Source organism: Hoplias malabaricus, chromosome 3 (genome assembly GCF_029633855.1).
Source record: "Hoplias malabaricus isolate fHopMal1 chromosome 3, fHopMal1.hap1, whole genome shotgun sequence".
Classification (NCBI taxonomy): domain Eukaryota; kingdom Metazoa; phylum Chordata; class Actinopteri; order Characiformes; family Erythrinidae; genus Hoplias; species Hoplias malabaricus.
In genome coordinates, this window is record NC_089802.1 from 44,465,815 (window position 1) to 44,481,752 (window position 15,938).

At 41.8% G+C, this 15,938-nt stretch overlaps 2 protein-coding genes across 2 annotated transcripts in view; one reads left to right on the plus strand and one right to left on the minus strand.

The window, feature by feature from the left end:
- The window catches only part of slc12a5a (solute carrier family 12 member 5a), a 230,317-nt gene extending 220,387 nt beyond the window's left edge, over positions 1-9,930 (minus strand). The window contains 1 exon segment of the mRNA XM_066665857.1: positions 9,566-9,930. Coding sequence (XP_066521954.1) covers positions 9,566-9,716 — 151 coding nt within the window. The 5' untranslated portion in view covers positions 9,717-9,930.
- A 5,008-nt stretch (positions 9,931-14,938) lies between these two features.
- Positions 14,939-15,429, plus strand: nat8l2 (N-acetyltransferase 8-like 2). The gene is given in 2 exon segments (XM_066664027.1): positions 14,939-15,050; positions 15,053-15,429. Coding segments are annotated over 2 exon segments (489 nt in total).
- The last annotated feature ends 509 nt before the right edge of the window (positions 15,430-15,938 follow it).

A 15,938-nucleotide genomic window follows, 5' to 3' on the forward strand; every position in this document is an offset into this window, starting at 1 on the left:
ATGATTTGATGATGGGGGACAGCTATGGCCTGGTGGTTAGGGAACTGGGCTTGTAACGAGAAGGTCATGACTGAAGGGCCCTTGAGCAAGGCACCTAACCCCCAATTGCTCCCCAGGTGCCGTGGCTATGGCTGCCACTGCTCCAGGCGTGTGTGCTCACTGCCTCCTAGTGTTCACTAGTGTGTGTGTAAATGTGTGTTTCTGTGTTTCACTGCACTGATTGGGTTAAATGCGAAGAATAAATTCCTCTGTGTGCAAGCACAGTGGCCGATAAAGTGACTCTAATTCTGATTCTAATTCTCTAATGGTTTTAGTGCAGTTTGTGACTGAGGTAATGATACTATTCTGTAATTCATCAGACCTGGAGCACCTTTAGGAAAATAACTTCAGTATGAACAGACCCCACAGTAATGTATTGTCAGAAATATGCTAATGTATATCTTTTTTCACTAGTGCACACTGTTCTTTGGAATCTTGATGAAATGTGCTTTACACATTTATCACAAAAAAAGCAGTTCTCCAATCTACACAGCCCTGTTTAGAATGGCATATTCTGAAAGGTCTTAGCGCCTGTTCCTTTAAAGCTCAGTTCACCGTGAGTGCCCAGGGGTACTTGAGAGCAGAAAGACTCTAGCCTTTTCTGCTCAGTTCTCTTTCTTCACCATTCTTGTTTTCTCTATATTTAATCAATACTCTCAATACTCTATTGCTTGGTTTAACCTAATCTTTGTGTGCTCTCACATAAACGAGGGTCCAGTGCTGTAATTAAACACAAAACACAAAATTAAAACTCATTTTATCCCATGTTTTCTGCAAGCCATTTTGTGGAGGTATCTGAAAACCAATTAAAGTGAGTTTTCTTTTAATTCTGTTCACTCTTTTTATTATTGTTTATTCTGTTAACATGTCCCCACTGGGCGGCATGGTGGTGCAGCAGGGAGTGTCGCAGTCACACAGCTCCAGGGACCTGGAGGTTGTGGGTTCAAGTCCCGCTCCAAAGTTACTGTCTGTGAGGAGTTGGTGTGTTCTCCCCGTGTCCACATGGGTTTCCTCCAGGTGCTCCAGTTTCCTCCCATGCTCCAAAAACACACGTTGGTAGGTGAATTGGCGACTCAAAAGTGTCCATAGGTGTGAGTGTGTGAGTGAATGTGTGTGTGTGTTTCCCTGTGCAGGATTGGCGCCCCCTCCAGGGTGTATTCCCACCTTGCGCCCACTGATTCCAGGTAGGCTCTGGACCCACCGCATCCCTGAACTGGATAAGCAGTTACAGATAATGAATGAATGAATGTCCCCCACTGTGTTCATGTACTGTCCCCTTAAAACCACACTATTACGCGTGTAGTCCCATGACTCTGCCTCAATCCCATCTGCCACATGGAAGCAATGTGGAGGAGAACCTAAACACAAAGACCAACCGAGCAATTTGAGCAGCTTGCTACAAAGAAGGCAGGACAACTCTGAAGTGTGTGCAACACAAAATTAAAGGCACTGGTTATGGATACAGCCATGTGGCTTTGTGTTACTGTTACTGAGAGTTACACTTGTTTGGCATAGTGCAGTGAGTACTACCACTGCCCTCCACACCACATAAGGTTCAATATTCTGCCCAGACAAGGGCACCTCAATAAGTGTCCCTGGGGAAATCTCCTAATGTTACATTTACCTGCAATTTGTAACACCATCATAATGTAAGAGCGTCTGTCTGATCTTTGACATTTCAATCCAGGTTATGCATTAGCCAAGCAAATTATCTTACAAAAACCTTCCCTGGTAAAACTAATCAAGCTCAAACCGTGCTCCAACTCTTCAACCTCCCACTCTCTGTGGGCTTGGAGGCTCTGATGGCACTGACTCACTGGTGCCTGATATGGAGCGTGCTGTTAGTGGAATGGTTAAAAAGAGCTCACAGCACTCGACTGCACATTCTGCAGAGTCAAATCAAATAAAGCCATATTCCACATATTCTGTTTGAAACAGTAAACAGCAACTTATTGTTTTTTTCATTTGTGCATATTATCCGCTTATCACTGCCTCAAGCAAACTGTGCACAGGAGAATTTAATTTATATATCTACTTGCAAACGGCATCCACTTATCAGAAAAAAAGAAGAACAGCAAGGTAGTGTGTGATGCTGCTTAAGGCAGAACTTTCACGGAAGATGTGGAAGAGTAACGGCATTTCGACCCCCACACTTAAAAATCTCAATTCTTATTGAACGCTCTGTGGCCTGCTCCCTGTCAACAGGCTTTATTAAAAACCGCAGAGCAGATGCCATGTGGCTCAAGCAAAATTGCAGCCACTTTTCAGTTATCTTTCCATGCATGCTTTCAGTAAAACACACAAACACACACTCGCACACACTGCTGGTCTGTGCTTACTGAAGATATGCGAAGCTTTAGCCAGTCCTTCTGCTAAATCAGACAACAGAACTTATCCTCTCAGACATAACTGGCCTATGGTGGGATTATTACATTAGCTGTAAACAAGCCACTTAAAAGGCATTTCATCATCCTGCATTATGTGTAGTTAAAGAAATGGCCAGGCATCTGATACACATCCGTCTCAGTAAACTAATGCCCCTCAGGGCTGCTTTCCCAGACGTAGATTAAGCCAATGTCTGGAAAACCAGTCTCATATTTCTGTGGATAGATAAGTGCAGCTCTCGATTAAGGCTGTTTACCTCTACAGGAGATGCAGGACAAGCAAAGTTCACGGAATTCAGCAACACATGAGAAAACTAGGGAAGAAATATAGGTGATAAACTGGATGTAAGACGTGCCCTTTAAAGTTCAGGCACTCCTGGTCTGATGACATATTCCACTGATTATATTTAAGTTAATATAAACACACATTCAGAGACCTTACTCCTGCACACTGTAGTCATATTTTTATGTACAGTTGCTGTTTATTTGCTGGATGTAACATTCTGAACTACAAATACACAGGACACAGACTTATATTCCGTGTGTTGATAGAACATGGGGCTAATTTGTGTGCACTAAATCTGGTCAAGTATATTTCCAGTAGAAGGTGTTAACTTATTTTCATTTATTCATTGTCTGTAACCCTTATCCAGTTCAGGGTCGCGGTGGGTCCGGAGCCTACCTGGAATCACTGGGCGCAAGGCAAGAACACACCCTGGAGAGGGTGCCAGTCCTTCACAGGGTGACACACATTCGCTCACACACTCACACCAACAGACACTTTTGAGTCACCAATCCACCTACCAATGTGTGTTTTCAGACCGTGGGCGGAAACCAGAGCACCCGGAGGAAACCAACGTAGACACAGGGAGAACACACCAAACTCCTCACAGACAGTAACTTTGGAGCTGTGTTACTGGACACTACCATGCCACTTTAACTTATTTTCACTTAAATAAATTAATAAAGCATGCAAATTGACCAGAGGTGTCCAAAGATTTGCATACATATGTACAGGTACTAAAATACAAAAATGACCCTCTTTAAAGGCCAAATTCAAGTTGGAATTAACTGATAACAACCTAGCAGCCTTCCCTGAAAGTACAGAAGAGGAAATTTCCATACAGACAAAGCCACAAATTTGAAGCTCGTGAGCAGACCATAGTCATGCATTGTAATAAGTAAAACAGAACAGGCTGTCAAGCATAACAGGGATTTATCATAATGATATGTATGTAAATTCATGATTGTTATTCATGTATTCATCGGTTCAAGATGATGAATTCTAATGAATCATTTAGTGTAGTGTTCCAGGCACAACACTGGCTTGAGCAGCAAGGGACTGTCAGGTTAACCACCGAAACAGCCTGAATAAACAATAATAACCACCAGTGTCTACTATTTTCACTCAGCCGTTTAAACCATTACACATTGCACATTAAATCAATATTTGGTTCTGAAATGTGTCTCTCTGGATGAAAGATTAAGTCCATATTTGGACATATTTGTGGTACATCTGATGGATTAGCAGTTTTAGACGCATTCAGAAAAATATTTACTTTGGTCAAAAGAATGTCCTCATATCTACTGCCTGTGCGTCTGGAATCACTCTAATGTATTTTCACAGGTAGTTAGATATTTCCATTATCACTCAGTATTACTGTACTGTTATTGTCAGTGTAATTCTATAACACAGGACTGGGCAATTAATCAAAATCATCATTCAAATCTTCTAATCAATGTAAACTTGCTTATATCAATTAAAGTGAGTTTTCTTTTAATTCTGTTCACTCTTTTTATTTTTGTTTATTCTGTTAACATGTCCCCCACTGTGTTCATGTACTGTCCCCTTAAAACCACACTATTGTGCAAGTACTCACATGACTCTGCCCCAATCCAATCTGCCACATGGAAGCAATGTGTAGGAGAACCTAAACACAAGGACCAACCGAGCAATTTGAGCTTCTTGCTCCAAAGAAAATGCTGTGTCAATCATTTGGCTATGCTTTGACTTTAGCGAAGACGACAATGTCTTGCTGAGGTAAACACTGAGAAAAAACAGTCTCAGCAACCAAAGATAATGTCACCAGTCTGTTTCAACACTTGAAGCACAATCACGTCACTAATTATGAACAGCGCATTGCTTAAAAAAATAAATAAAAAAATAAAACTATACAAGCTCCTAGCCTCATTAGAAAAAAATGATCTCAGCTTTAATACTTGAGCATATTTACAGTACAAGCCTTGTCACTGAACTATGAAGGTAAACAACAAAAACAAAATAATTGTTTGTTAATAGTAATCAAGGTAAAATGATCAAATAATCATGATATTAATTTGAGATCATTGCCGAACACTACTTTAACATATTTTTCACATTTCTTCAAGATAATTTAACAGTTACATTTACAACATGAAACTGTAAACTACACAAATACAGTGACCTTTATACATCTTAATGGCTTACTCCGTAATGCATCACTTAAGAATCATAAATGCCACACACCAATCTCCTCACAGACAGTCACCCGGAGCGGGACTAGAACCCACAACCTCCAGGTCCCTGGAGCTGTGTGACTGCGACACTACCTGCTGCACCCCTCTTATGAAATTAATAATATTAAATGGCAGTTTGTCCCACTTTGCTGTAGAAGCAGCTTCTGACACTGTGGCAGGGCATTATCTAGATGTTGGAACATTTCTGTGAGTATTTGAGAGCATTAATGAGGTGAGGTTCTGATGTTAGATGATTCTTTGCTCTCCAGAGAAAGCAGTGGAATTGAGTCTACAATAGATGCCTTTTATAGTATTAGGTAAATTCACTAAATATAAGGGTGCCTTATATGTACAAACATCTGGAAATAGAGCATCATGTTTTCCTACATTTTTCCTACAGAAGACTTTCTTAAGGTATTAATTCCTCTGATATGACTGACTGACACACTTGAGTAGAAAGGAATGTAAAAGATCAAAAGAAAAAAGGAGAGACAACACTAAAAACTAGTATGGACCACCTCCTCACCTTCCTCCCTGTTCTATTCAAGGAGTTATTTTTTTCTCTTCACACCTTTCCTTGCGGCTTCTAAACCCAGGTTGACTACACCTACATAGGCCAGATTTTCAGTGATAGTGAGAGCTTATTAGCCACCCTTACAGCAGTGAAGAACAACACTGCTGCTTATCACAGGTCTGGATTTGCTCTAAGTCTTGAGAAAGACCCAGATAATTACCTCCATGATTTTACTTATCCCGTTTCCATGGAAATGATCCTCATCAGTGAGAACTGCTCTGTGATATCAGACAAAAACCCAAAAGAACACACAAATCAAATTATTAAACTGAAATAGAGGCTAAAAAACAAAAAAGCATAGATGAAAAATTGTGATAACATAGAAATAACTATAAAGGAGACAAATGAAATGCATTACAGACTAGCATCCTGTGACTCTTTAAGGTGAATGGAATCAGATGGTCAGTCTAGCTGGACCAGCCAGGGTTCTGATGGAGCCACAAAGCCGCAGCCGTGCAGCAAGGTCAGCGCAGCATCTGCAGCATCTGGAGCCGGGGATCAGCTCCCTCTACCTGTGTGTTCAGAGAAAGTGCAGTGATCTCATCTCCACTCATCTGATCGATACAAACCAGATCACAGACACGGTGTGAGAAATTGCACCATCGCCTTGTACGCATCTTATTCCACTCACATCCCATAAAGCAGGGAGTTTCTTTCTCTGAGCACTGGGCAGACATTCAGCCACATGAGTCGAAGAACACTGTCTGTGTGCTCCACGCACCCAGACACACAGAGGCAGACATCTAATTCTCAATCATAGAGATGAAAATTTGACGGCACTTCTGCGAACCTCCCTCATGTTTGGGAGCTCCAATGGATCATGTAAGTCATTCTAGAACAACACAGAGACATTAAACACCTATCTGACAACATGATTATTGTGAGCGCAGCCGTTTCTGCTTTATCACCACCATCCGCCTTATACCAAGCCCTCGCGTGCCACCAATCAGGGAACAAATGGCAGCTGTTGCCATGGAAACGTTGTTGGAGCTTGAACCGGAGACAAGAGCTTCACTACGGCAACCCCGTCTCTAGGCGACTACAGGTGCGCATCTTGAAAAAGTCTCCTCCGTTTGCGCAGAGGCTCTAGAGTTCCTACTTGGTGTCTTCAAACCTGGCAGATGAAGATGAATGAGAACTGGGCCAGTGATTTTTGTAAAGTGAGGCAGCAGAGGTGGCGGAGAGGCATTAGGCATGCGGCGAAACACACTGCACTACAGCAAAAGGAGGAAATGTCTGACAGCAGGAATTTATCACAATATAAAGAAACATCTTTGGCAAAGAAACCTTCCAAATATGAACCGCACTGCACCAAGGATGACGGCTGAGTCATAAAACCCATGGTTGAGAAAAATGGGCTGATGTGAATGGCATTTGTTGACTGAAAAACAGTCAGCTCACTATGTGTGATTGCTATGATCCAGTACACCAAACTTACGGCACAGCAGAGTAAGTCTTTAATAAATGTGTCATTAGAATGTAGTCCCTCCAAGGGTTTAGAACAGGCAATAGTCCCGCATCCAGACAAACAATGCATCACTTGTTCTTTGCATGGTTTATGGTTTAAGTCATAGCAGGTGTGGCCAATATGACAAACAAGGACTGTCCCTCAACCACAAGAACACAAACAGAGTCATGTTCTATAGAGAAACGTCCTTGAGAAGTCACCTTGCATGAGCAAATTCACAGTGGCAGTGACTGATGGGACTTTCAGGTCAGTTTATCCAATTAATCCTCAGTATTTAGTGTGGATCAAGAACAACATCGGGGTACTTTAATCATTCTTGGCAATTGTGTTCTTGAACAGTGGAAGTGGAAGATGATATTGTCTCTGATACAAAGCACCTTAGACCACCCCCTTGTGGAACAGTTCCTAACCGTGACTGCATGAGTGAGTAAGTGTGGGAGTGAGATACAAATGTTAATGTTTCACAAACATATCACAATATCACAATATTTTGTCGTCTCAGGATTAATAATAAGCTCAGAACAGAAGAAAGAACTCCAGTGCTATGGTCAGATGTAAACTAACAATGTGCTACTTATAAACATACAAAGAAATCCCACAAATATATAGATTTCTATTTAACATTTCACCCACTGTGTTGTGATAAATCCAGGTCCACTGATTGTTGATGAATGTCCTCTAGTGAAGAATATAATAAGGTGTAATTTACTATTATAATGTTACTTAATTAACATATCCTCCACCTCCTGTAATACAAACTTTGGGTACCATGGATATTTTTATTTGCTAAATGAGTCCACATACTGGATCTAACTGGAGGAGGCCAGTCTAATGAGGCAAGGCAAGAGAATCTGAATCCAATATTTCCACACTGGCAGAACCACATGAAAGATGAACCAAAGCATTCATATCCCAAACAAAGAATATAACCCTCTGTTCCATACAGTTCATGTCCTTGAATTACCAGGTTATATCAAAAATGACATCACTGACATCAATAGATCACTCACACAAGGTCATCCACCCAAGACAGAGGCACCCCCCACCCACCCACCCCACAACACACACCACCCTACAACACACACCACCCTGGTCACATTTTGTTAATGAAAAAAAATAATAATTAAAAAAAGGTTTTAAAAAAAAGGGTCACGATTTTTCATGACCATTCCCAAATGTGTCTAAAGTCTATTGAGAATGTAATAATAGAAGGCCCTGTGCATGACTTGCATATTACACTTTAAGTGAGATATGTATGAAAAGTGTGTGAGGGCAGGTTAAGTGACTCAGAGAAACCTGAGAAACCAGACAATGGATTTATTCCGAAACACTACTTTATTCACGTGTAACAGTAGTGTTAATAAGACTAAGAACAGGTGTGTACATCATACACAGGGTGTTAATCATATAGCACAGACAGCTCACTCCAGACCATGAAGAAAAACAGAAATACACTGAACACATTTCAGCCCTGAATACAACAGCACGGTGCTCTGAGATGACTGGAGTCAGAGTGTGTGCAGTCCAGCACCTGTAGACTGCCCTCTCAGAAGAAAAGCTACAGACCATTATCTCCCTGGCACTTTGTCACTGTCACCGGGGTGGTCCCAACTCCAGGATTTTGGTTTCATTGTTCTGTTTTTCTATTATAAAATGCTAGGTATGCAGACATGCTGATTTGCTCTATAGATGTGAGTAGTGTGTCTTTAACACTGACTCACAGTGCTCAGGCGGGCCATACTGTAGCCTTTAAGGTACAACTGCATGCTATTTTTAAAGGTGCACACTTAAAAATGGTGGTTCTACAAGGGTTCTTTAGTAAAGAAAATGGTTCTATATAGAACCTGCATGATTAAAGCTTTACGTTGTAACAATATAAGAACTGTTTTCTGTAAAAGATGCTGTATAAAACCATCTATAGCACATTCTCCATCAATCTGAAGAACTACTTCACGATGCGGAGAAACCTTTAATCATGCAAAGGGCTCTTAAAGTGCTCATGGTTCTATATAGAGCCGTTGTAGAACCATGATATTTAAGAGTGTATATTAAGGTTTAGGTGCACAGCGACACATTATGCCATTTATTAGGTGCTCAGTTGGACCTCGTGTAGTTTTTAAGGTGTTCAACTGGACCTTGTATTTTTAAGGTGCCCAAATGGACCTCATTAAGGTGCTAATTTGGACATTATGTAAATTTGAAGGTGCTTAACTGGACCTCACTGAGTTGCTTAGTTGGACCTTAGATAGATTTTAAGGTGCGCAACGGCACCTTATGCAATTTTAAGGTGCTCAACTGGACCTCATTAGGGTGCTCACTTGGACCTTATGTCGTTTTTAAGGTGTTCATTTTGGATATTATGCAGTTTTTTAAGGTGTTCACGTGGAGCACATTGTACCTTTAAAGGAATTTCCAGACCACAACCTGGTAAACCCCAAACGCACCCTCTCTCAGACAGTGCAAGTCTCAGGCGCTGACTGAAGGACAGTGTGGGTCTTCATTAACATTCCAGACACGCACTGTGTTAGGCACTGGCGAGCTGAGGGTCCTTACGGTGGTCTGCTTGTGTGGGGTGGTCTACAGGTGTCTGTTTCAGGAGCCTACCTTTCAGCGCGTCCTCGGAGAGGCTGCAGCCGGCCGCAGTGGCTCCGGAGCCCGGCTCGTCCCCCTCGAACAGCTGGTTCACCTCCCCCTGGATGTCGGCAGCAGTGCCGTCGCCTTTGGAGAACGCGGTGACGGTGAACCTCTGGCTCATGGTGTGTGTGTGCGTGTGTGTGTGCGAGAGAGAGAAAGAGACTGTGCGGTGATGCTGGAGGAATTTCTCCGCCGATGCAGATGTCCAGCAGCCTCCCGCAGCGATGCCCTGGCCGCCAGAGGCTCGCAGCTCCCTCGGTCCTGAGGGAAATGCGCGTTCGCGGAGAGAGAGGAAGAGCGCAACGAAATGTGGGTGAACGTCTCCGGCGCGTGCCCTGCTCTGAGACGCGCTCTTATTGTCCGCTCGGTGCGTGTGCGCGCGTGCGTTTGTGGGAGCTCTTCAATGAGTTGCAGGCAGCTCATCAACCGGTGTCTGCGAGCAGCCCTGCGAGCATCCGGGTCCTAGCGCCGAGACCCACACGCAGACGAGCTGAATGATAGAGTGACAGCATTTACAAACAGGGGCCTGAAAGTCCGTGAGCCATCAGATTGTCAGTTAATTTTCACTAATTTTTCAAGCCCTAAAAGTAGATACAGAGAACCCAGTTAAACTAATAAGATCACATGTTAAATGGTCTTTTATGTACTGAGGGACATGGTCAAAAATTGGCAAAATACATGGCCCCTGTTGTCAGTATCTGCTGTGGTTGTCACCCTTCTGTCGTAATACGAAAAATATGAGCGTTGTCCCGGAAGTGGATCCATGAAAATTAACATAGGCCTTTTGTTGCTTAGGAGTTTGTCTGGTTTCTTTTGCTACCTCTCAGACTACAACACGCTTTGCTGTTGGCGGAATCTCTGTGGGTCGACCTCTCCTGAGGAGGGTTACAATGTTTTCAATTTCCTCCATTTGTTCGCAGTTTGACTGAAGGGAGTTTGCTGGAGTCTAGATGGTTAGAGAAGGTTTTGCAACCTTTTCTAGAATAATGAGCATCAACAAATCTTTTACTGGGGTCCTCAGAAATCTCTTTTGTCAAATATGTGTTTTGAAGCTCACACTTGGATAAATCCCTGTTTTTTTTGTTTTGTTTTGTTTTTTTAATATAGCAGGCACCTACTGACTCCAAGTGGCATATGTTTTATTGGAGATACAAGTTTCCCACCAGAAGTCAACACATAAACACCCTCTGAAAGCCGAAAGCTGAATTCGCACACATCCAAATTTTGATGCAGCGGAGCAGGCCATCAACAGTTAATCATCTATTAATAATGTACATTTTGCACATAATTGTATTTTTTTTAACTTCACACACAAATCACATGACCAAGTCAGGGGGGCCAGCTGGAGGAGGAAACCACCACCCGATTTGCAATTGAAAGCAGTGGATTGCCATTCCATTGGCTGAAAACACTAATTTTAATATTTGCCATCAAAATGTCCACTAATGTTAGAGGTTCGCAGATTTTGCTGATCACAGATCTGTGAGATTTACCATTTTCCTCAATGAATTACAGATATAGTGTAACGTTTGTTTGTTTGTTTGTTTGATCTCACTTGTTAAATTGGGTTCTCTTTATCTACTATGTAGCATTGTGGTTCAAAATGGGGCATCTCATGCCCTGTGATTGTGGATCTGAACCCCGCCTCACTGTCTGTGAAGAGTTTGGTGTGTTCTCCCTGTGTCTGCATGGGTTTCCTCTGGGTCCTCTTTTTTTGGGTCCGCATGTTGTTATAGTTTGGCCGTGCAAAAGGGACCATAGATGTGAGTGAATGCGTGAGTGTGTGATGCTCTGTGGCGCCCTGTTCAGGTTGTGTTCGAGATTCTGGGTAGACTCAGGGACCCACCATGACCCTGAACTGGGTAAAGCAGTTACAGAAAATTAATAAATAAATCAATGAGTAAAGAACATTCTGAAGGTGCACAAACTTTCAGCCCCCACAGTACCATATGTGCAAAAACATAACTGGCTAAATCAGCTTCTTTGTTTAACGCAGATATTCAGCAGCACACACACAGCCTGTGTCCACAGAGAAGCATAAAATGAAATGGGACACTGTAGAGCAGCCGCACACAAGCCTAATGTAATTTCACAACGCTCAGAGCCAAGCTTTGGCTACAGGGGTATGAGACCCCCAGCAATGGCCTGGGGAGCAGTGGAGCTGCATTCTCTGAAAAGATGAAGCAACATTTGAAACTTGAACTGAGTAACAATAGTGAACCAAAACTAATAATCCAGAATCAGTTTCTGAATTTGCTAATTCTATTGAATCTAAATGTCAGCAGATCTTCAGAGATATGTTCCAACATCTAATAAAACATTCCTAGATGAGCGGGAGCTATTACAGCAGGAAGGTCCTACTCTTCATGTCAGAAGGAATATGATCAGAAATATGAGCATGGGTGCATAAAATAAAATAAAATAAAACAGGAAGGAAGAGAGTCCTACCTCGGCTGCAGCCTAGGCTTTGAGATACAGCAAGTCTGAAAGCTGTGAAAATGGTGTGTAAATCATTGCCCCAACAATCTGTCACTCCTGCTGTGTGTAGCAGTTACGAAACTGTGCAGTAAACAAGATCTCCAGAAGCTGTGTTCCTTGCGCCTGCATACCATAAGCTCAAGGTCTCCTGACCCTGGACTAAACCTCAAATGGCTCCTTATGTAGCATACTAAATGTAAAGTGACCTTCACTATCAAATGCTCTTAATGTCCAGTAAGGAGACATGGAGTCTACGGCTAAATCCCAAATGGATCTCTTGGATATGTAATGCACCTTGGTAGTTGCATTATTTCATTAGCTAGTGCACTATATATATATATATATATATATATATATATATATATATATATATATATATATATATATATAATGGTTTCTAGTCCTAGTCCTAGCAGTTTTTTGTAGAGAACACTGAAGGAGATTGCAGTTTCTCCATTAGGAAATGCTCTTGTAGTTTTCTCACACTCATTGCACTTACAGCATATAACCTAACACCTTGAGCTGCACACTGGAGGGGTGTGACCACAGGGATCACAAAACAACATGGCGGTGAACTAAAGGGGGGAAACAGACGCAGACATAAGCATCACAAAACAAACACCAGATAAAGCAACACTAAATCAAAAAAAAAAAAAAAAAAAGCATCATTGGAGGAGACATAAAACAGCACACTGTGATGCTTAACATACCTGGGTGTATTGTGGTGCTTTGTCCCAGTTTGCATTGATTCAGCTTATTACCTAACTAACAAGCTCCAAGCAATTGTGCTGGGTCAGGTACAGCGTGAGAAAAACATACAAATGTGCAGGTTGCCAGATGTAGGACTGAAAATCCCTGAAGGAGGGAGTAGGAGCAATTTACGATTCAGCTCCAGCCTTGTGCATCCTGCTCAAACACACCAGATACTGTAGATCAGCTCATTAATATTCCCTCATTAAACAGAGGTGGGTGTGTTAGAGCAGGGACAACATGTTGGGTTATGTTGAGCACTGCTTAACATATGATTTGATAAGTGTAATTTAATTTTGGGTGAATATAGGGATGACCACCACACATGGTCCTACAGTAATATCATTATGATTAAAAAATAAAAAAATCACATGTTCTTTTATCCCAGTCCTCCTCACTACACTGGCTTTGGCAACCCACAGGCCACTGAGTTAACTGTGTACACTGTATGACCAAACTATGCACTCCCCTGCCTCAGTAATATTTTTGTCTCCATTTCTGCAGTAAAAGCTTCTACTCTTCTGGGTTTTTGCTAGATATTAGAAGATTGCTGTGAGGATTTTATTGCAACTGATTGCATACATCCATAACAGCATTAGCATACCAATGTTGTAGTATTAGTTCTGTATCATAAACACCACTACACCTCATTCATTAGGTAGGTATTGAATAGTATTTTATACCCTCTAGTTGACACTTGCATTACAAGATTCCCTATGGAAAGTTTGGTACCTGTCGCCACTTAATGTGGCAGAGAACTGCCTCTGATTTATGGCAGGAAAAGAAATCTGACTGACATGCAGAAGGACCAATCACAAGTCTGATATATTGGCATGATGTCAAGCAGGAGGATTCAGATCGGACCAGTACCAGAGCCAGTACAAAACAATACACCAAAGTGCAGAGTGCAACCGGCAGAATCCTGGTGCACTTAAAGTGTCAGACTGTCCATTAAATAGTAAATTGACTAGAGTATTTTTTGCTGCTGCAAATGGTCAGTAGCTTGTGTTATATTCTTGGGGTCAATGATTAACTAAGAACACTCAAGACTGTAATATCTGTAGCTGTGTATCTGTGTAATAGTCAGTATCTGTGGTTGGTAGTAGACCAAATAAAACAGCTGAGGAGGGCTGTCCACAAGAAATAGAACCTAGAACATAAAAGCATGTTTAATTCTGTGTAATGGCAAGTTAATTTGAAGCTGTGTTTAATTTGGAAAATACAGTGGCGCAGTCAGTCTGCACGGCGGCTCACACATGCTGCTTTTCCACACAGTCATCACGAAATACAGAGCTCCAGCGCAAAAGAGCCGCTTGTAAAAACTGTGAAGTTACAACATCTGTGAGAACTGGTGCACGGAGCCGTGTTCAGTCCAAAAAACAAAAACAACAAATTAATGCATAACAAGTAAACAGCACCTAAATTTACTGCCGGGTTGTTGTGGTTTCTAAGCCAAGATGGTGGCCAAGTGACCGAAGAAAGCCACAAATGTCAGTATTTTCTAACTATTATTTTCTAACTATGATCACCAGTGTATTATCTTAAGTTCATATAGTTTCAATGCATTATGCCCATTTACTTCATAACAAGCATAAAACATCGCCAATAATTTACAGATATCTTATAATTTCCAGTTCCACCTGCATTCCAACTGGCAATGCACTTACATCCTAGAACCTGTGGCTACTGCAAAATTTATGGTGGAGCTAGAAGATTTGAACAAATAGCAGAATAAGCAGTTGAATTAAGATGCATATTACAGAGAGTGAGGTGATGTGGAAGGCTTTTTTAACTATGTTAAAATACAGGAGCTCGGCAGTGTGCTGCTCTTATGGTGTTCTGGTGAGGTATCAGGTTCTTGAAGGATCATTTCATTTCACAGAGGATGATTTTGATCATTTTAAACACTATACCTTTGTAACTCAGTTTCAAGGGGCAAGATAACACTCAGAAACAAGGGGTAGTGGTAAAATTAAGAAATGGGATTTCCCCCTTGGTCTTCAGTGTTTTTCTCTCCTTGATAAGGAAATTCCAGCCCAAGGACCAGGATGCTGTCGTGGCAGTATAACAAGGAAGGAAACCACAAACATATCAACCCTGACATCCATTTATGTCATGTCCCAGCCTCTCCACATGATTTTGACTCTGTTCTTAGTTGTGAGTTATATACTGACAGGAAGATCACTTGTACTGCCTCTGATTGCTGCAGGCTCCTGGATTAGCCTGGTTAACTTCTGAGCACAGATATGAGGGACATACCAGGCTTCTACCTCAGCACTCCAGATAACTGCTTCTGGATTGCTGAGGCTCAGGTCAGTGGGCGTCCTCGGGTCATGGGGATGGTGGCAGTGGAGGCCAAAGATCTTCCAGATAATGAAGGAAAGTACAGAGAACTTTTACGAATAGCTGTGTCTCCGGCATGACGTCGCAAAAGCCTTGCCTTGAGACTGGGTCAAACAGTTGAGGACTTCTGTAAAGAGAGGGGCTTCTCCAAGATTATGCTTGAAATAAGCTCCACACACAGAGCATCCCTTGCACTCTACAATAAGATGAGCTTTACACCTGTGGGGATTCATGAACAAGGTCCAGTTCTGTCTTTAAGGTGAACAACACAATGTATCCCTCTCTGTGGTCCAGTACTACAGTCTTAGTCTTTAGGAAAGCATTTAGAAAAGCAGAAATTAAGCCTAAAGAGCCCAGTTCACTGGGACTCAAAACTGTGCTGTTCTCTCGTTTGTTTACGTTCAGAAGCTCTGTGTTTTTTAAGGTGAAATGGTATGTCTGAGGAAAAAACCACTGTTGTTTGTACATAGCTTAAATTTAATACCTGGGAGAGCTAGCAATTTGTTCCAAATTTTATTTAAAGTGTTTTTGGTTTAAAATAATGAATATCCCATTTAAGTGTGTATAAAACCATAACATGTCAATACAGAAATCCCTGCTCCACACTGTTCTCCGCGCTATGTCTCTGAAAGACACACAGCAACACTGTTGCTAGGTGACATACGGACACATGTGAGCTCTAAGACCAGAGAAACATTATTTTCAGCCTAAACCAATTAATAACAAAGGCAACCTTGCAAATGCTCTGTGTACATTACACTAAGTAGTCATT